Below are 22,844 nucleotides of genomic sequence, written 5' to 3'. Positions count from 1 at the left end.
TTATTCTATAACAGGGATCAGGCACAGTGACTGTTTCAGTAACGGATGTCAATGACAATGCACCAATTTGTACACCGACTTCTCGTGTTGTGACTGTGCTGGAGAGTGCAGGTACTGTACATGTATTATTTTGCGAAGAATACATCATGAGCATTTAAAACAACATTTATACATCATAACAGCATACATGCAATTTTTAAAAGACTTAAGGATAATGCTTTATGGACATAATGTACATACGAGTAGTTGTTACGGTAATCTAAGGTAGATACAAATTCACATCTGCTTGAAACTGTGGAAAGTAGAAGTAATGTGTTTTGAAAGGTCATATAAATAGTCTCTGTATTCATAATCAGTTCCTAGTACGGCAGTGATATCCGACCTATCCTGTTCTGATGGTGACGCCGGAACAACACTGACATACACCATGACACAGAATCCGGATAATAAATTCGGTGTGACCGTTTCCGGATCTACAGCTTCCCTGGTCATTAGTGGTAATGTATACATCATTGACTCTTGTGTATATTTGTTATTAAAACATAGCTATGATGTCATCAGCGTACAATAAGTTAATGAAACTAATAAGTTGGTTTAACTGTCAAATAAGTTATATAACTGCTTCACTTATTGGACAGTTGTGATATCATAGCCCCAGGAATCAGTGGGAGGCCCGATCAGGGGAATGTGACAACAAAAACAAATATTTCTACAGTTTAAGAAAACGTTATATGATAATCCTTTGAATACAACACATACACCGGAATGAATCCAAAAACACAACATAAGCAATATTTTCCAGTAAGTACTTTTTCCACAGTTCACTCCCTTGATTTTAACTGATAACCTCCGCCTGACGACCTTGGTTGCCATATCCCTGTTTTGACAAAGTTTTCATTTTGGAATAAAAAATCTGACTTAATCCTACAAATTCCTTATCATCCAAAATATCGATAAAACATCCATTGCTTCCTACATAATGTTGAATAGCTATGCTCAATTCATATATGGTGTTTGGCCGATATTCCTTGTCTCCTTGATCTCTGTCAAAAAATAACTGAGGGCATTATTTATTTCATTTCCATTGTAGTGTGAACTACAAAGTCCAAATGTTTTGATACTATCATAGTTTTGTCACTTTTTCACGTTCTTTATTCCAATTCTGAAAGGTGCGTATTGCCCACTTATTCTTCTAAACATGTATTAGCTCATCCCTCCTGTACAGGTTAGGTAAATCTCTATCTGTATCTACAGAGGAGTCTTTAAATTGGGATTGAGTAATGGAAATTGCTGCATCACTGTCTAAAGACATTTTGGAAAATGAACCAATTGCATAGTTTGACCTTCACCTCACCTATCCTATAAGTTGACAACAGACTTGATATGCATGACTGCACTTACCTTGATATATCTAGATATAGGTGAGATATGTAGAAACATGTGTGATTTTCGCCTCACCTGTCGAATAACGTCTCAAAAGAATGGACGTGCATAACTTCAATTACCTGGCTACTGGTATTGTATGCGAGGAGCTAAGTAAGGTCGCTACGTTTTAACTTAGATATTTACCCATGACTCAAGAAAATTGATGGATTGCTGGTAAAGCATATTTCAAATTAAATGTAAGTCCTACAATTTTAATACTAAGTGTTCTTTTAAATTTTAGCTTCCCTTGACTACGAGACGACGACATTTTATAACTTACAAGTGACGGTAAAAGATGGCGGATCTCCGGAGCTCACGGCTACAGTGACAATTGATGTCAACGTCGGGGCTGTAGACGAGGGCTCTCCCGTGTTTACGAGTTCTGGTGATTGAAATTGATTATTTCTTATTCGTGTTTACAATTTTATATCAATCACTATCCATTAAAGAAAAAAATATATAGCCAATATATTATGTTCAATGTGATTGTAATGTTATCATTCCATTCATGCAACTCATATTCCAAAACGTTTGACTATGTAAAAAAATATATATACAATAAAGCTGTATTCCATAGTAAACTAGTACAATGCAGATGAAAATTCAATAAAAAATTATCCGATTTCTTCGATTTATGTAAACAAACATTAAATTGTGCTACAACACCTGCTGCTTACAGGGACGTATGCCTTGTCTCTTGGAGAAGACACAGCTGTAGGGATCCACTGTCGTGACCGTCACGGCTACAGACTCTGTCGATACCGGAGATTCCATTTCTTACGCTTTCGTCGCTACTTACTCCATGTTTGCATTGGATACGAACGCGGGAACCATATTACTTGTCACGAGTATGGATTACGAGACGGCAACCAATCATCAACTTCTAGTGACGGCATATGACGGAACGACTTACGTCACTGCGATCGTTACAATCACTGTGAACGATGTCAACGAAGTTGCTGTTTTTGGTAGTTCGACGTACACGTATGTATAGCTTTCTTCTAGACGGAAGCAGTTTTGTGCGGAAATTCATAGAACTTCTGTTGTTGCGTTAGTACTACCCTATTCATATTCTCTTACCTTCCAGGCTTGTTGTTTTTTTTAGCATTACCGAATAATCATGATACTCATTATTTGTGTATACTCATGCGTCTTTCGCACACTACTCTAAGTGTAAGGGTCCCGTTAGTATAGCCTGAAAATTCTTCTACGTTCCTCTACTTCCTGACCACAGTTAAAGTTTTAAAATCTTTAAAACTATACTTAAGCAAAACTATCTCTAATTACAGACCCACTTTTGCCGAGAACCAAGCCACAGGAACCACGTTAGTCCAAGTTGCTGCTACAGATGGAGATGCTAGTACATTTGGTACGATAACGTATTCAATCTCCTCAGGAGACGGAGCATCCTACTTCGCTATCGACTCTTCAACAGGCATAATCACATCTACAGCCGTCATTGACTACGAAGTTAACACGATATTTTCCATGATAGTACAGGCGGTGGACGGAGTTCCCGCTCTAACAGCTCAGTGTCTTGTCCAGGTCACCATTTCAGACGAAAACGACAATACGCCCACTTTTAATCCGACAACCTATACCGTCACATTATCAGAAGACTCGCCAGTTACTACAACTGTGACGACGGTTTCTGCAACTGATGCTGATTCCGTAAGCAACAATAATAATGTATTCGAGTACAGCACCATTTCTTCAGTACCGTTTACAGTCGGTACTACTTCCGGAATTATTACTAGTAATGCTGTTCTTGACAGAGAAACAACAGCCAGGTAAATACAAAGTACATCATTTTTTTTTTATTTTTTATTTTTTTTATATTTTTTTTTCAATAATAATCCATTAAACATCTCTAGTTATATTAAACGAAATAATACAAATCTCTTAATGAAAGCATAACACATATTTACAAGAAATCCCATTCTCGATTTTCGTCAGGTTACTTTTTTTTTTATTACACTCCTTAAATATATTGTTTGATAATGGATTTCAGTTACGACATAGTGATCCTGGCCACAGACAAAGGCGCCACCCCTCTCACAGGGACCTCTACCATAACCATCTCTCTGATAGACGTGAATGACAACGACCCCAGTATATCTGGTACCTATGACAGCACGATAGATGAGGATACCGCCGTCAACACCGTCATCTTCTCAATCACTGCCACTGATCCTGATGATGGACAGAATAGTCAGTTAGCATACTCTATCAATTCTGGGAACACGAATACAGACTTTAAGATAGAGGTCGGAACAGGAATAATACAAACAGTGAATGCGCTAGACAGAGAAACAACAGCATCTTATACATTAGAGGTATACGTTGTTGACAATGGAGCGACACCAAGAACAGCTAGTGTAACATGCACAGTAACCATTGGTGATTTAAATGATAATACACCAGCATGGACGGCAGCACCATACACATTCACAGTGGACGAAAATGTAGCAACTGGCTCAAATGTTGGTACCATAGCAGCTACAGATGCGGATACAGGGGTTAACTCGGCGATAAGTTACAGCATAATAGGTTACTGGTCGGGCGGTTCAAATCCTGTAACTATAGACACTTCAACAGGCGTAATAAAAACAAGCGCTAGTCTCGATCGAGAGAGTGTCGACACGTACGTTATTTGGTGCCGTGTCCAGGATTCAGGAACGCCAGTATTATCTTCGGATACTAATGTTACCATAACGATAAATGATCTGAACGACAGCGATCCTACATTCGCTAGCACGACCTACACCGCCACAGTGACGGAAAATACATCTGTTGGCACATCCATTACTACAATGTCTGCTACGGACGCCGACACAGGAGTCAATGCAGTCATTGTGTATTCTTTTGACACTTCTACAATAGCCGGCGCTAGGGCAGATATTTATATGACAATCGGGTCGTCTACAGGTCTGGTTGAAGTTAAGGCCTCAATTGACCGAGAGGTAGATGCATCATTTACTGTAGTTGTTTTGGCTGTAGATACAGGTACCACACCAAGAACCGGATCTACAACTCTCACCGTCAATGTGGCTGACGAAAACGATAACTCCCCAATATTTTCCCCCACTTACTACAACAGTGAGGTACCGTATACAGGATCATGTAACCCTACAATAATAATACTGACTGCTACGGACGCAGATGAGGGTGCCAACGCACAGTTGTATTATTACTTCACAACGTCTAACAGTGATTTTACTCTCGACTCCAGTACCGGTACGTGTGACCATTACACATATACTAACAATAATGCATCTCATATTTCATTCTGTCAATTATCTCTGTGTTAATTCTAATTGCATTTACATAAATGCCGATAAATTCCAACTATGATTGTTGGGCTACTGGAAGCAAATGTTATTCATGTACCCGCACATAACTGGTTTAACTGGTTCAATAATGATTTTCAAGTTTTTTTTTATTGATTGTTAATGCGAATACAATTTGAGTATGTAATTGTATTGATCCGTCGCCCAGAAAAAACCGGAACTTAGGATATCGTTCTATTGATGTGTCAACCAGATTATTTTCATCTTGATAATCCTATTTGGCAAAAACTCGTTAAATCATTCTATTTACCTGTCACCCGAATTGCATTCTTATTGATGATAAAAAAACATAAGACTCAATTGCTCCACATTTTAAATTCATTGGACACAGATCCTCTACGTGTTTGATGTCCATTGGGTATGCTGTTACAGGTGCCATCACTCGGGCTACGACATTGTCAAGCGGTAAGAGATACATAACTTACGCCTATTCCCATGATGGAGGAACCACCCAACTTACCAGTACCAGCGCAACAATTCGGATAGATGTGTACACTCCTTCAATTGTCGTCATATCATTTTACCTGGGAATTAATAAAACTTACTACGAGTCCGTAGAAAGTGCCTTCATCAGTCTGTTGGATGCCGTGTACCAGGTGACATATCCCAGTGCCTCAGTCAAACGCTGGTGTATAGTCGAATCATCCGGAAGGTAACAATTGCTTCACACGAGAATTGAATCTCAAAATGTTGGCATTTTATTTTGATTGACATATCTAAAGCATTTGTATAGATAAACACATTTGCGAAATATACTTTGTAGATTTTGTTTTCATATTTGAACTGAACTCTGATTTCTGTGATATATGAGCATTGCCTTTTCAGCTTGAGTATTGTCCATATGTATGTAATACAAGACAATACGACAGATTCCATCAGTAATGTGGGTTCAGACAAGTTGTTTCTTAGTGCTGCGACTGCCCAGGGATTTGTAGCTACCGATACGGCTGGTACACCCTCAGCTAGTGTCATAGGTAATGCCTACCTACATACATATTTCAACAATTCATTTGAATTAATACATTATTTAGCATTATTTGCCTCGTGATGGATTTCAATAATGCGATATAAATATATTGTTTATAAGATATATTGTACTACTCCTTCCAGAGTGTAATTCAAACAACTGACTTTATTTTCAGACTTTGTATTTTATTTCGTATCACATATTATCATCTACAGGGACTTCGTGGGATCCGTACGTCATACAAAAGATACCACTGTACGACAGCGGCACGGCCGACAGTAGCACACCCTGGATACAAACAGCCACTGGAATTGCCGTGACCACCATATGTGTTCTCGTTGGAGTCCTTAGTATCGCTTTTGCAACCGTAATGATCGTGAAGTACTGCAGAGATAGAAGGTAATATAATCTTGGTGACACGCAAGTCAGTGAGCAACCTAATTAAAATTAGACCTGTGATTCTTGCTCCTCTACGATACACTGCATTACGCTATAATTTTAATTAGATTGAGTCCGTGAGTCTCTGTAATGGTTTACAATATTTCTTGACGAAAGTCATTATTATGGTATCTATAATGACAGTGAACTACTAAAGATAAGTCTTTTAAAAAATTATTCGATTTGTCAAAGGTTTACAATTACCATTCACAATATTTAAACAGAAACAATTTTGAGTCAGTATTATCATGGTAACCGCAACGATAGGGGAATACTACAAAAAGTAATTGCGACGTCGGCAAAGGGGTCATAGTTGCAGTTTACAATATTTCTTAACAGTGTCTCTTTCGTCATCTTCAAAGTGTCTTCCTAGGTACGTATTGAAATGTTAACCCCCCCGCCCAACGATATACAAATGGGCTCTGTCCGTCCGCTTGTTCTTCCGTCCATCCGGATTCGCTCTACGCGCGATATTTTTTCGAAGGATTGGTCGGATTTTGATGAAACTTACTTGGTAGACTTACTTATCTAGACCCCTCGCTCAAGTTTGATTATCGGCATATTCAGCGAATATTTGATTAGGCTACTGTGATCTGATTGAAACTACATGTATTGTGTTACTTATTAGTGCGTCATAAAACCATTCATAGAAGTTGTTTTCTTTATTTAGTAAGAGCAAAACAGCAGACGCAGCAGCCAATTCTACCAGTAATAAACCGAGAGCTGAGGTCGTGGAGTCCGAACAAGGAGCCACCACCATATTCACGTAAGGTCATTTTTACGAACTGTGTCCATCATACTTATCCGGTTAGTAATAGTGTCGGTGTATAGCAGCTTTTCTGACATCTCTCCATCCACAACATAGCACAGTTTCATAGTTTGATAATGTTATATAGCATTGTTAGCTATATTTGTGCAGGTATTAAGCCGACGTAATGACAATTTTAGGCTGTTTAGCATGGACAAAATATGCTTCCTATTACTACACTGAAGCTGCATCTTAGGATTCATCCTAGTTATAAGGATTTATAATCTTATTAGTGAACATACTGTTATTTAGCTGACATCACGACAATAATTATCACACCACAATACAAAATAAATGATTGAATACATCTACTCTCAATGTACCATTGTAATTTATGTAGGCCAGGGGCGGAGGGCTGGACTTCACGCAGTGACAGCAACATCAGTAAGTATCTAAGTATTCTACAACACTTTATATTTCGTAGCATTGCGATTTGGGATACACGGTGCAATATACACAAGAGCTCACTTTTTAACCACCACGTTTCTCGTATTAACAACCTGAAATTACACGGATTAAACATGATGGAACAGAAGCGCTTATTCTTTAGAAACACCTTGTCTTATTTGATTTTGTAATTTATTTTTCCATGGGTCTTCATCGTAACCTTCGTGTTATGTTTACATGGTGAACTCTTTTCCAATCGGTTTTGATTTAGAATCACGGTTTTTTTACAACTTGATATAGTCTTAGAGATAAATAGTCCGTGTCTTTGGATACAGTGTTATGGTATGTGGGTTCCGAACATGTTCCGTCTGATATTTCGTTCCACGATTGTAATGTATCAAAGGATAAATCAAATCTCTACACGTCTATCAAGTTGTGTCCATGTGTATAGTTGTTAGGAACCGTCATCTGACGTATTACTGAAAGTAAATGTATTGATGGGAAATTTAACCTGTAGATGATCATGACGTGAACATGACTTTACAAGTATACTAAACATGAAAGTGCTTGATAATACTGTATTGATAAGAATAAACTGATTACTAATTAAATCAATGAAATTAAAATGATATCGCGATATGTAACTAATTTCAACAATTGTGTGTAAAGTGCATTATGTATATTTCAGGCATTCAATAGTAAAGCACCTGCAAATACAGCATTTATTGTGGAGCCTGGAGGAGACATCAATGCTTGGCAAAAAAAGGGTGATTTTGTTATCACGAATAGAGAATTTGATGGAAGAGCGGTTGACCAAGGTAACATATAAATGGTAATTTTTTTCATAACTAATGCATTTAGGGTATTCATGAAATAGCTGCCTGATTGAGTAGCTTTTTAATTTTTTTCTTCTTTTTCGATGCATGTCGCTTACTTCTGAATAAGAATGCCGTGACATATACCTACAAGATATTGCAACAGTTGAAAATTATGAATTATAGGCCTTTTAGTGAGGTAAATAGAGTGTAAATACTGTAAGAATTAAATATTGACCGAGGGTGTATCCTGAGGTCGATATAAAGTCATATTGACCGAATCAAAGGTCCTGATTATATATAAGAAATGATTTCCGAAAGGGTGAGTTTGCATTATATCTATCTGGAAAACAGGAAATTTACATCCGGGCATTAAGATGTCACAATGATCATGACGTCATAACCGCAATATTGACTGGGCGTTTCTAGAAATAGAAACATCAGAAATCAAAATATTTTTTCCATGTGACCATATGTAGATGTTAGCTGTTCGTCACTTTGTAGAGCATGACATGATCAAGCTATCATTTTTGTTTAACGTTACTTTGTTAATAGTTGTCTTAAATCTTGAAACATTTTGTATCTATTTATCTCTAACAGCCTCGGGCCAGGTCTACCAATATAGCACAAAGACTAACGAGCGACAATGGATTAAAACTCCAGATGGAAACCCAGTTAAAGTCGATATAGGAAACAGCAATTATGAATTGGATGCGTAAACGGGTATACATGCATGTAATGTCGCTATACAACAAAGTATTTGTTCAGGGAAAAACGGAATAATATATTTGTTTATTATATTTATCATAACGCTCAAACAAAGATCATGGTTAACAAGAGAACTTGTAGTATTGTGTTAAATCATCATACCAGTAGGCAATGTAAATGACGACATGAAGACATAAACTATACCCTTCAGTGAGTTACCTTCTAAAGCATCAAGTCATACTGATTGTGATTCATTGCTCGGGCTTTTGCTTAAACGTTATTGCAAGCACTAGCTCAACTAGTAACTGAAAACGACTCTCAGATTATGGAATTTATCAGCACGCCTGATAACATACCCATATAAGGTTTTAGATTGCTTTCTCGCCTCATGATTCATTGTTATTAGACTAGACTATATACAGCAAATTGCTGCCGCTGAGTTATCAACTAATGAATTAGGCTTGATACGTAATCACTTCATGACCAATCAGTTTTTCGATAAAAAACACTTTTGATTAACGATGCATTTAAACACAATGCAGAATAAAAGGAAAACATCTTTCATTGGCTCAGGTAGGATTCAGAATCGAGTACGAATATCATATTACATTTTATAGTTATAATGTATTATTCATTAAGTCGTGATTGTTATTTTGCATTTTATTTTTACTACCAACATTTGTGATCATTGTATTAGAAAATATTATCATTTTTTTACCTAAATATATTATGACGGATGCTTCAATAAAGAAAAATACGCGCACTTCAATTTCCATGTTTCTCTAATTTCGTTGAATATATCATTCATTTGGGTTATATTTATATTTCCACTCAATTCAAACTTAATGAACCTACCACAGTTAACTCGAGTCATTTTTCAATGAACTATATCAAGTCCGGCGTAGGAATACATTTGTCAAGCTTGGACTATATTTTATTTTAATTCCTTTTCAAAAGTGATCATATTTATATGAAATAAAAACCCTTTAAAACTAATATCTGTTTTAATTCGCTATTAAGTTTGTTCACGAAAGAAATCCTGAAAGTATTAACCATATGTAGACGAAGAGTGATGACGTACATTTCGGTAAGTTCTGTGGTAGACTTGCACAAGTCCCTATTTGTCAAAGACAAAATATCGTACAAAATATAAAAAAATATAAATATGAGGATTGAATAAAGTTATGTTGAGGTGTATGGGGGTATAAACCCCAATAGGTCTTGAGACAAATTTATTATGAGCTGCTTTGTTGCAGTTCATAATAAATTTGTCTCAAGACCTATTGAGGTTTATACCCCCATACACCTCAACATAACATTATTCAATCCTTAATTAGCTTGCTATTTAATATTAGCTGGTTGCGTATTGTTATTTTTGCGATGGGGCTTAGGGGTCTCTAGTGATTATACAGGTTTGGTAATATTTATATATATATTCATATATTTTTATAACGATATTGCGTTCTCGCTAACTGCTTATACCATTACTTCACCTTCCTTACATTCTTTAAAGTTAGCATATATTATTTGCAGATGTGAAAATGACATGGACTATTTCGGATATAGGGTAAAGTACTTGATTATGTATACCGAGTATTGAATTATTGTACTGTGATATCAGAACAAAGTCACATGCGTTTTGTTATTGTATTTTGATATTTGACATTGAAATAGTATGTATTATATTCTATACAATGTATGTTTTATGATTATATTGTCAATGTAATTCAAACAAGAGGAGCAAATTAAGTATTTTCCTTAATTTTAGCAGAATCAATGTTATCTCACAATCAATTTCACATACGTAAATGCCATGAATAATGTAACTATTGAAATGTACATTCGACTTGTAATGTAAAGGGACACAACTCCTAGAAAATCACAAAATGGAACAAGTATATGAACTATATATAGGGCAAATTATTATCTATATAATGTCTATTTCTACAGCAGCCTTAAAGAACACATTTTTGTTCATTTTCTGTGAAGATATGACACTTTAAATGACCAAACTCATTGTGACACCATCGTATAAACCGTTACGAAAAAAATACCAAAATCCCAGAAAATAATATCTAAACATGATAATCTACCGAATTGAAACGAAGTTCATGAAGGTGTTACAAGTTGTTGTATACTTCTAGCATACGCATTGCTACATATTGCTGACAGATATGTATTTTTTTCTAATTGGGATAGTAAATTGTCTTGTTGGTGTCAGCGATAACATTACATCTTAAAAGGCCATTACACAACTTTTTTTTAACAATCACTCTTAAGATTTAGAGGTTATCGCTGTTTTTTTTCAGGGGTTGTCGTGAGAACAATTTTTTCATCATGAGCTCGTGAATGAGATCGAGGTAGCCAGGAAAAATGTAGTGATAGTCTTTTTATCATTTATTTACTACCCATCTTTTATCTTTTTGAACAAAAGGCAATTTCAAAGTGTTAAACAATAACATTGTCGACTTACACAAGTTTCAACAGTAACGAAGCACATGTTGATGTGTCTACCGTTTTTCAATGTCAAGGCGACATTCCAATATCGGCGAAGTAATATTTAGCGTTCAATAAATTTAATAAAACAAAACAAACAAAATTTGCATAATGTCAATTTACTCTAAATATGCATATCTATGACTGAAATTATATTTCTTTTTCCAAATAATGCGCTTTTGATTAAAAAAATTAAAGAAATCTGAACGGACTATTTTTGGGCGGAGTAGTACAACTCAGTTTGTGTTTTACGGCTCACAGCTGATAAGATGGATCATGGTAATTAACAAAAAGAAAATGGCATGTTCACGGTACACTTTTATTTATCTACGCGTCACTTAATTTTCTCAAACTCTACTCTAGTCAATGTCTGTCGCTGTCAATTACACGAATTCGTCTTTTCTTCGGCAGAAACGTCACAGCACGTGCAGGTTCCCACCAGAAGTTTCTCTGAAGTTGTTCTGAAGTTGTTCTCAAGTCGTTCTTAAGTTGTTCTCATTTTTAAGACAGGAAATCATTTCTCATGTATATTCAGTAGCTGGTATATTATAGTATATAAATGATAAGTCACATAAAAAAAACCCTGCAAAATACCTATTGGCTATTTTTTAAATCAGAGTTTAAATGCTAGCATTATGATATACTAGAAACGCTACGAAAACATATACTGAATTCACAACTATTTATATCTGCATTTTCATTGAGTTTTGGGGCATATCTATTGTTTTCCAGAGGGAAAAATCTTCTTTTATTTCCGATGTCCTATTTGTCCTCAAACATAAGCCATTCACGTTCTTAAACTTATTTTGTTATTGTTCAAGTTTCTATCAGTATTGTTTTGTTTTTAATGTATATCTTTTACAGCATTCCTTTATTCTCAGTCTCTATTATTTATTACCATTATTAGTATTATCTTTTTTTATTTACATTGACCTGACCATAGATGTCTTTAAGCAGGAAATAATTCTGTGATACCTTTCTTTATTTGGAAGTAATAAAAAATTGCATGTTTTTTGTGTTTGTTTGTAAATATACTTAGATGAAAGCAAGTGCCTTCTGTGTTACACATACATAGTGTACTTGATCATATAAGCATAAACCATATTGTCAAGTGAAAAGGAAAATCGATTACTACTACACCGTTTATAAACCTTAGACAAGAGGAAAACACACTCAGACTTTTTCTATGACGGGAATACATTACGTCACTAGCCAGATTATATCTGACTCAAGGTAACCCTAAGAGGAAACATCGTTGTACTTACTGCCCTTGAATGTTATCTGTGGACGACAAAAGTACTTCACTACCTTGACGAGTTTTGATTGTATTTGATGTACTGACAAATACAGTAATTCGCACCCCACTGGTTAAACATTAATTTGGCACATGATTTTGTAGTCACACATATCCATTTGATCAAAATAGCGACAGAAAAAAGGGTTTTTGAATATCTAGTGGAAGAATAATATCGACAGCATATCCTGTTTGTCCTTCAGTCGAACGAGTCCAAATTGCAGGTAGACCTGCCGGTACCTCCCGACGTGTTTGAGTACCGTCATGATCAGGCCCACCATTAGTACTAGTACTATTGCAACTAAATCTACGATTTTTATCAGCAACGGTGCCGTCGTTTAACTGAAGTTGTTGTTTATTTCGCTGCCAGGGCTATTTAGATGTTATTTCAATTAATAATCACATTCATAGGAACTTAGCACGAATTCCCTATGATTACGTCTAGCATTGCAGGGGCCCGCTAGATGTTGTTCACGCATGCGTTCTCGAATTATTTAAGCTAAAACGAGTTTGTAGAGATATTTTCTAACCTGAAAGCGTAATACTAATTCACCATCTATATAAACAATCGTTTGTTTTGCATTCAATCATACGGATATCGTAATTTATGCAAACAATGCAAGTTCGAATCCTCTTTTCGCGGGGAACCCCTGTACACCACCGAACACACGTGCACACCAAGTCGATGTCCTTGAAAGACCTTGAAGCCTCGCCTACTTTTAGCGAACTGTCCAATGAGGAAACGTTTTACTCTCTGAAGCCGCGGTTTATTTGTATTGGATAATGTACTATTAGCTATTGTTCGCTGTGTTATACTTTCATCATTCACAGAAAGGTTTCAATGGCCATAATTACAGATGATAGTTTCATCATGGTTTGAAAGTAACAAATAGTTTTGGAAATATGACGCACATACTGTATATGACTCACATTGCAAACGAAAAGACCAGCTGTCTGCAAGGTGTAGTGTTAGACTTCCGGAAGTGCGATAAGGTATCACATACTTGATTTTAATTTAAGTTTCAATATTTTCAACGATCGAATTAAGTTACGCTGACACTTCCATGGTGGTCCAAATTATTACTGATGATTGATATTAACGATTTACGATTAAAGCGTGATACAACTAGGTTTCCGTTAACAAAACTCGAATATGGACGACAATTGTATGTCATGTTTCTGTGCAGTGGAAGATTTTCAAACTTTTTTAAACAACTTTTATATGGTATTATTTTTTTTTCATCAATGACAGAGTACAACACTGTCAATGGGTATCACAGAAAGAACGGATTTCATTCATACTCTAGCCTCTGAGGCACATGAAATACACAAATTATAATTTCTGTTATTAATCTTGAAAACGCGCAATGCAACTTCAGTATTTTAGTAGCAACAGATGCGAATTGTTACTCGCATTAGTTTTAATTCCTATTAATTTCCTGCCCTTTTGAGATACACCCTAATAAGAAAATCTATCAAGTTCGTTAAGATCTATGTCTGATTTTATTACATTTAAAAATAGACGAACCTGTTTGTCCGCTTAAGATAACACTCTCCATCTGGTAAACTTCAGCTTGTTGTTTGTTCTCGGTTGTAATCCCTTCGAACGTGATCTTGACCTATTCAAGGGTCAACCTAACGATCGCACACAAGGACACACATGTTGTTTTCACAGTCAATATAATTGTGGTAACAAAGGGAGAAAAATAAGTTTGAGACATTGATAAAAGTTTATGATATCGTAAGCAAATTATTACAATCCGGTGGTGGGGTTTGAACTAAGATTTAGTCCAACATCAGTATTGCAATAATGTACTGCTTGAAAACGTTAAGCGGATGAACACGTAGACAGAATATTTTCCATCCTCTTCAAACCTAAAATGTGCGATAAAATAAGATATATTAAATACTTGATGTTTGCATCGATTTTGTCCTTTTTGATTGCCAGAACTAATACCTTAAATCAAAATTGATACTTTATATTCTATATCAAATCAGATACTAGATATCAAGTCATATTATTTATTAAACTATATAAATGGCTGAATACTGATATGTACTTTTTTGTATATCATATATGTATTTTTCATCACCTACGTTTTGACCTCTCTCAGAAAAAAATCATTCGCTCAAAACTCACCTTGGCAGTTAAATTGTCTTTGGTGTTATTGAGTATCTAGCACAATATTATCGTTTTCAGTGGAAAATAAAAATAAGATATACTGCACATTTTTAATTACATGTACCTTCAATCACGTGGTCTTTGTACGTTGTAAATGTAAGACGGAACCATCCAGGATAGGGTGAGATCATTTCTTTACCAGGACATAGGTATACACCACCTTCAAGTAATTTATGGAACAGCGCCAACTCCTCTTCTTCTGTCTTGTTTGACAGATACTACAACGTTCAAAGCAATAACAATATATATATATATATCTATTTTTCAGCGAATAATCTTATTGAAATTTTTTTCAGATTTTGACACAAAAATGAAATAAAAAAATCACACACACCCTTAAAAATACAAAAAGAAAGAAAGACGCTGTATCAGATATATTTCCGATAATACGAACCTTTGTTAAGTTCATCCAAATATAGCTTCCAGCAGTTCCATGGTAGAAGGGTATCCCAATCTTTTCTAATCCAGCACATGCAATTTCAAAATTTTCCCGTTGACGTTCTTGATATGATGGGAAGTACACTGTGTCTAGCCACTCTGTATATAAAAACGAGTCTATAGAGTTTATAATATATCGTATGATTTATCTTATAGGTTGGCTATATTATTGGTATTCTGTGTATACTGTTGTCTCGTTGTATGTAAGTACGCCTTAAGCTGAATGATAAACATCTCCGGTATTTTTGTAGTTGTTTTTGTCTCGCATAAGCATAAACAGGGATCCTCACTTCAAAGTAACGAAATAAAATTTTATCACATTATTACCGATGAAATATGTGAATTAACTTAATAGTATCACTAGTGATGACAATATAATCCTATATTATCATGATATAATGACGATTTTGTATTATTTTTATAATGATCATTTAAAATGGCTCACTCTTGTCAGCCGCAACGTCGTAGTGTACGAGGTCAAATATTATGCTACCAATTATTTTGCTTTTCGACATATAGATTCTTTGTTATTTTTCCTCTTAACAAATATAAAACAAAGAACGGTAACAATAATATGTAATTGTGTTAATTTCTTTAACAATCCAGTAACTTTTACTACCTTTTTATTGGGGTTAATAAATGTAAAACGTACTAACCGGAGTCAGATATGATGGCATTCAAAATGATTTGAACAGGAGCAGGAACCGAGCAGAAGAAGGCTACTTTTTTAACGTAATCCAGTAACCGGGTGTTTTCACTGTATATCATTCCACACCTGAAGCCTGATAGAGACAGATCCTGATGGAAAACAACTAGAAGTGAATGTATGGAAATATTCTGCATTTATCCTGAAGTTGTTGTACTTTCTGGATTTTGATAAATACGACTCATTATTGAGATACGAATAACATATTTGTTCATTATTTGCAATTAATACATTTAAACCAGCTAATAATACCCTTTTAAAGTTATTTCGATATTACCGTACATAGATATGCTGTAATAACCATCAATGTGTATCTGCATAGTATCAATTTCCCATTTTCCCATTTTCCCTTTTACTATTTAAACATTTAATAGCAAATTGCGTATTTTATTCGGTACCAAGGGAATATGCTACTACTGTATTTTGAATCATCAGTGTTATTTGATATAGTACAAACTTAGTTGATATTTTTCTACTGTTAGACCTTACTGAGCCCCTACAGTAAGAGTGATACAACATACACTCGATACCCTTACCTTACTGAATCCCCACAGGAAGTGGGTACGACACGGATCCGGGATATCACACTGTAGTACACTGGTGAATGTCGGTTTGTCGTAACATGACAGAGCATAAATCTCATCGATAACTGCATGGATCTTTTTGCTAAAACAGTCCATTCAACGGAATTATACTCAGATAGTCAAGCTTATTTGTATGTATATGAAAACACTTTGGAAATTCAGTGTTGTTCTTTTTTCTGTGCTTGTAATGACATTATTAATAACAATTTAAAAAACAGAAAACATATCAAGTACATTTTGGCCGGATTACAGAATAGACAGAGTCCGGATTATGCAGAGTTTATTTACTATAGATAAAGAAGGGTATTTTTGGGACCAAATTATTTGGCCGGTTTTGGCAAATATCCGAATTGGGCAGAGTCCGGTTTGGACAGAGTGCATTGTAATATCTATTTTAAAATTTTATATATCAAGTCATTTAATGTTATATCAAATGTGTATTTTCAAAAACAGCCATTTTACTAACAATACTACGTAATACCTTGCACAGAACTCTAGCAGACTGGATATGTCGTCTTTGCTGTATACCTTCCCTGTCGGATTTTGAGGATTACACAGTATGACACCTTTTACAGTGTGACCCTGCCAGTGAAGTGAGATGTAAGCAAATTGTTAATTGATAATGGTATATTGTTTCAATAAGTGTTAACAATAACTTTATCGATAGTTTTCTAGTTATATCATAAAAACAATTTACGTGTATATGGAAAAAAACTGTACAACCATTGTATCCAGATTAAAAACAAGATTTTTAAGTAAAAACTTTTCTATTGATAAGGTTATAAGGACATTGGAAGGGGAAAAATGTATAGATATTTTTACCTCGTCAATCGCTTTATGATAATACTTTTCAATAACACTAAGCTGGAACTCGGCGGCATCTCCAGTATCATACTCCTGGAAAATGTGATTAGTTTGTATTACTGTGATATCAAGACATTAGTTAATAAGTTCACATATATAAACACAATTTGCGTATACAATATATTCAGAAGAAAACTGTACACATTGTATTTCAATTATGTTTTTATTTTGAAGTGAAATTTGATGTGGTTTGAAGGATTTCCCATAACATAGCATTATTCTTAGACAAGGATACCTTGAACATTGGCACTTTGTAGAACCGGGCTCCTGCCACTTCCTCTATATCATTTAGGATGCGTCCATAGGTAGGAATAGGACAAAGTATGGTCTCTAGGAACAATAGAGTATCAACAACATCAGCACAGTGATTCACTATTATAAAAAAGGAGATTAACATTTGTTTTTCATCCCAAAGCAAAAATTGATTAATAAATTAATCAATTAAATAAAGATTGATACGTAGCTGACCGTCATCAACTATTGCTGGTATTAATTTGGAAAGAGGTTTATTACTCTATTCCATTTAAAAGTAGACCTCGGAAATACTTTAATATGATATCATGAGGAGGTTGAATGTATCAAGTATGTGCTATCGAATGTCATGGCAGACATTGGATTTGACACTCATACCAGGACATTATTAGTAAAGCATTTCATTTCTATGTAAGTTTAATGGCATTGATGTCATATTGATTTATTAGTTTGGGGCGTTTAATAATATTAACAAATAAATCATTCGAAGGAAAGTAGGAGTCCATTATCGACAAAGTATGTCTCATCAATATATACATCATCATATTGTCGTTTTACGAATAGCGAATGAATTATCATAACGTCAAATGCTAGTACATCCGTGTATTGGTATTGATGTTCAAATATCACTTCTTTCAAAGAGTTGTTTTTAGCATATACTCTTATTATTACCGTTTTAAAGAAAGAAGTTGATGGAATATGTACCCTATTGTTTTCATGGTTTCAATAAGGCTGTCATAATGACCAACACTACTTTGGTGTTGGTAATGTCAAGAAAAACGTCAATGACCCTTTACCCATGTAGCTCATAAACCAAACGATAATTGTCAATTGAATTGATGTTGTGACGTTTAAAATCGATCAAACTATACATAACCTTCATCAAGGACACCGTAGTCCACATGGCAGTACTGTAATATTTTTGGTAAATTAGGACAAGTCATTTTGACTGACCAGATCAGTTTTTCCAGCCCTCATCATGCTAGTTATTCTCTTAATATAAATAAAACTACAAATAATGTCAATGTATTGTCTTGTTAGAGGTGTTACAGTAAACAAAATGTTCATACTTACATGAAACTCATTGACATCTATGATAATGTTGACTTACCGCCTTCATCCGCGATAGCTAGCGCTGTAGCATTAAGTACAGCCGTAACTCCATCAAGAAGGACTATCTAAAAATAGAAAGTATTTTTTTCTTTATATACTAAATCAGCGACACATTTAATTTACCTCACAACATTAAAACTTCTGGGTGCTTTCGTACTTTATATTTATAGAGGATCAAAGAAAAAAGCACTATCAATGAAAGGAAAATATAACGATCCGAAGTACTTGAAAGGGAACATCAATATTTCGTTTCTTCAATAAGCTTCAAGTAGAAACAGAAGACCACATAGGTAGCCTCTCCCAACAAACTCACTATTGGCTACAGTAGGTGATTTTCTAGTTGTTGTTTTTTTTTGCAAAATACATAATAATTAGATATATAAGCTATGGGAAGACGCTTGAATAAGTTAATATATTTGCTTTTGAAATTAAAGCAAGAAAATATTAAAGTACTTAACAGCGAATATAAGTAAGGGGTATTGCATATGTAAAGGTCACAAAATAACAAATTAATTATATTAACTTTTACGACATAGACATTCCTAGCACAAAATTCAAAGATGAATTTAGAATAAAGGAAACAAAATTATCTTGATTTATAGAACAATACATATTATAGCATTAAAAACCATTAGAAATTCTTTAAAATCTTTGATAGTCAAAAAAAACCTTTTCTGGATCCAGAGGCTCCGACAGTTTCAGTTTGGTTCCTAAAAACTTGCCAATGTTTCGCCGCAGTCTGTTACATCAAATACGTAAAACCAATCATGCGTTAAACAATTATTCACAATGTGGAAAAAAAAACTAATGCCAATGTCAATATATGTAACTAACATGATCGTTTTAACTTCACTGTTAAATGAGCTAACATCCTGCATTTAAATACTTATCTTTTACCAACCAATAGATCGGTTCTCTATATATTATAGTTGTATATGATACAATGATAAGTATATTAGAGAATTCTACAGCAAACATATAGAAAATTAACACCACCCGATGACAATAACGAAAGTAAGGCGTTCAATTAATATAATCCATATAATATAGTATGCGCATATTGCTTTGTAGTGCAATAGAGACATATTTCTTTTATACGAATTTTTATTTGATGCAATCTGATATATTGGAAAATTAAACTTCATTGAAAGCTAATCATGTGTTACCGAATTATTAGAATAAAAAATTGTGCATTTAAGAGGACCAGCTATCATAGATTTTTTTTCAATATAAACATGGAAATTTAGTTATCTGTACTCACATGTCAAAACCTGTCAAGTTGTAATAATACAGTGAAGATTTGTCCACAATTAATGGGGTCAACTCCTCCACCTTTAATCAAAATGACCAGACATTTGTTTCATCAACGTTCTTTGACTTAAAATTTAACTTTAAACGTTATGTATTGGTTTTCTGTGGACAAATTATATATATCGATGCAGAATGTTTTTACATTGAACAGCATTTACATGCTTTCTTATCCTTATAAGAAGAGTATATTGGCACTTAAGGAAGAAAATCGTTGAAAATTCACAGAACTATCGTAAAGCATAACATGTTAATACTAGTATTACAAACAAAATACAGCTTCATGTTATATATAATGCATACTAAAACTTTGATAGGTTGATTCGAAGTGTGATATGGAATAAGGTAGGCCTATCTGTAATTCTGCAAGAGATACTAATGGTTATGCTAAAAGTACAAATGCTGTAATCGATATTTACCTTCCTAAGCCATATATCTTCACATATCTTGTTTTCAATTGTACCAAGGTTTATTTTGCCCTGGAAATCAAAAATTTGATTAGGATTTTAAATTGATATTCAATATAACTTAAACCTATGTATGCCGCAATCCACTTTCGTTTTTAGAAAGCGCTATGATATTGAATAACTACTTCATTTTATATTTGATGTAGATTGTTACAACGAAAATCATAGTGTATAACGGTATCAAGTATAAAAGCCCATCACTGAATAATTTAAGACATACTTACGGAGGGATTGTCCGTCGAATGGTAGGCATTGGCAGACACCTCCAATAGGTAATGAACTAAAAACTCAGGTATATTCAATGCTCTGTCGGCACGTCTAGACACTGAATCTGCCATGTTGGATGTGTGAAGTCTCTGGTCTGGCGTCGACACACTGGACTGCTATAAGTCGTTTGTAAGTCCTTATCTGACAAATGTCAAACTCTCACACATACAATATGTACGTTCGCCGTACATTCCTGCTTCTCTTGGAAAATGTACATCTTATTAACCTTTAACACATACTTAGGACAGCCAGGTCAACCGTCAGTGTCTGTAAATCTTAAGATATCATCAAGTATGTGTTATATGTATTGAATCATTTAATTTCTGTTTTGTCAATGTGCATAAAAAACAATCAACCAACCAGAAAAGAAAAGAAAAAAAAGTTAGCGAAAATAATTTGGTTAACAATTGAAATATAATGTTTCCATTATGCACTATCGCTATTGTTCTAACAATACAATTAGGAACTTACTTTAGTAATCTTATAGGTAATGGTAGGGATGCAGTATGCAACATTTTTTTGTGTGTGTAAAATATTAAATATGAAGTCCTAATTCCAATCAAATTATAGCGATTAAAATACATTACGCAGATTTCTGATTGCCTATGTGTAGCTGTTTGAATTTCGTGTGCCGGGGTGCTTGAGCTCATTTGTAGATGAGGAGCTGCGGTGGCCAAGTTGTTAAGGTATCAGGACACGTTATCACTAGCCCTCCACCACCTCTGGATTGCGAGTTTGAAACCCACGTGGGGAAATTGCCTGGTACTGACCGACGGTCGATGGTTTTTATCCGGGTAGTCCGACTTGCCTCCACCTTCAAAACCTCGCACGTCCTTAAATGTACGAGATTTAGACTGTTTGTTTCATTTTCTGTCTGTTTTCTCATAATACAATGACAACATAGCGAGCATGATCGAGTGAAATTGGCTGCGGCTCAGACAAAATGTTCTTATGATAAATAGAATACAATGATAATTGGTAAGTTATATACTACCGCTGTGTGTGTATAGCTACAAATGCATCTCCATTACAAGTAAGATTTTGAAATAGTCTTATTATATGAATATTGTTTGAGTAGACTTTGGTTCACATGGCAAAGTTTCCGGCATGAAACATCCGACCTTTACATGAAGGACACCTCTTCACGACGGCAAATTTGTTCGTTTCCACTACTTTCCTTTGTAGACAGGTTTGAATGTTATATACATTTATTTAGTTATTGTATACTTACATATGATGGTGTCTACAACGTTTTACTACTTATTATATAAATGTTGCAAAACACAGAATGGTTTAACACCTTTTGTGAAGCAAATGATCACTATCTGATATAAAAGATATGTACAGTAATAAATTCGCATAAATGAAATAAATCGAAGTATATTTTCTAAACTTGACTTTCATCACATGGCAAATATATCTAACGATAGGTCATTTTTATAAGGAAAATCTATACTTGCAACAATTGACTTCATTTCTTCGGATTTCCCTTATCCTAATCTACTTATAAAATTAATGCACATAGTATTCACATAATAACATCTATACAGTTAGTTATATATACAGCATATGCCTAACAATGATAAACTGCACGATGTAACTATTACGTACTTTGAGGCTAAAATTGGAATTCTAGCAAGAATGGAAAATGATTGACCTTAACATGTAAAATTAAGAATATGAGCTGCATTTAACTGTATGTAACTGATTTCGAAAATTTTGGACATTTGATATCACAATCAAAGTTTGTCCCAGCATAAAACTGCTGCTCCCAGAATATAAAATATATTGTTTTAACTATCTCTCTGACAATAAAGAGTTATCCCTCTTATGACGCTCCTTCATATATGGTAATATGGAAATAAAGTTTTGTTAAAATTTGGAAAATCCATACAATTCTCGTACCAAATAAAACGTTAAGGATGAGTGTTAAACCGTAACAGAATTAGACAGGCGATTATTGCCTTTACCTAGT

At 34.6% G+C, this 22,844-nt stretch overlaps 2 protein-coding genes and 1 long non-coding RNA gene across 3 annotated transcripts; 2 read left to right on the top strand and 1 right to left on the bottom strand.

Moving 5' to 3' along the window:
• The first annotated feature begins 2,145 nt into the window (after nt 1-2,145).
• On the top strand, nt 2,146-5,431 carry LOC117331160 (protocadherin Fat 4-like). Its single transcript, XM_033889757.1, has 4 exons — nt 2,146-2,409; nt 2,715-3,215; nt 3,437-4,662; nt 5,148-5,431. Exons 1-4 carry the CDS (start codon nt 2,228-2,230, stop codon nt 5,429-5,431), a joined length of 2,193 nt encoding a protein of 730 aa, XP_033745648.1. The 5' UTR covers nt 2,146-2,227.
• Nucleotides 5,432-5,964: 533 nt separating this feature from the next.
• On the top strand, nt 5,965-7,366 carry LOC117330711. Its single transcript, XR_004533391.1, has 3 exons — nt 5,965-6,141; nt 6,851-6,946; nt 7,329-7,366. It is a non-coding gene; the product is annotated as an uncharacterized LOC117330711 (long non-coding RNA).
• Nucleotides 7,367-14,172: 6,806 nt separating this feature from the next.
• On the bottom strand, nt 14,173-21,053 carry LOC117330472 (1-aminocyclopropane-1-carboxylate synthase-like protein 1). The gene is made up of 13 exons (XM_033888765.1): nt 20,827-21,053; nt 20,555-20,614; nt 20,089-20,159; nt 19,497-19,566; nt 18,826-18,892; nt 17,698-17,792; nt 17,421-17,495; nt 17,080-17,180; nt 16,551-16,680; nt 15,965-16,106; nt 15,265-15,407; nt 14,935-15,088; nt 14,173-14,563 (listed from the first exon to the last, which is right to left on the bottom strand). The coding sequence occupies exons 1-13, from the start codon at nt 20,938-20,940 to the stop codon at nt 14,517-14,519; spliced, it is 1,269 nt and encodes a 422-aa protein (XP_033744656.1). The 5' UTR covers nt 20,941-21,053; the 3' UTR covers nt 14,173-14,516.
• Between the last annotated feature and the right edge of the window lie 1,791 nt (nt 21,054-22,844).

Source organism: Pecten maximus, chromosome 7, assembly GCF_902652985.1.
Source record: "Pecten maximus chromosome 7, xPecMax1.1, whole genome shotgun sequence".
NCBI classification, from domain to species: domain Eukaryota; kingdom Metazoa; phylum Mollusca; class Bivalvia; order Pectinida; family Pectinidae; genus Pecten; species Pecten maximus.
The sequence above is the reverse complement of the archived record's forward strand: the minus strand, read 5'-3'. Positions and strand labels throughout refer to the sequence as shown.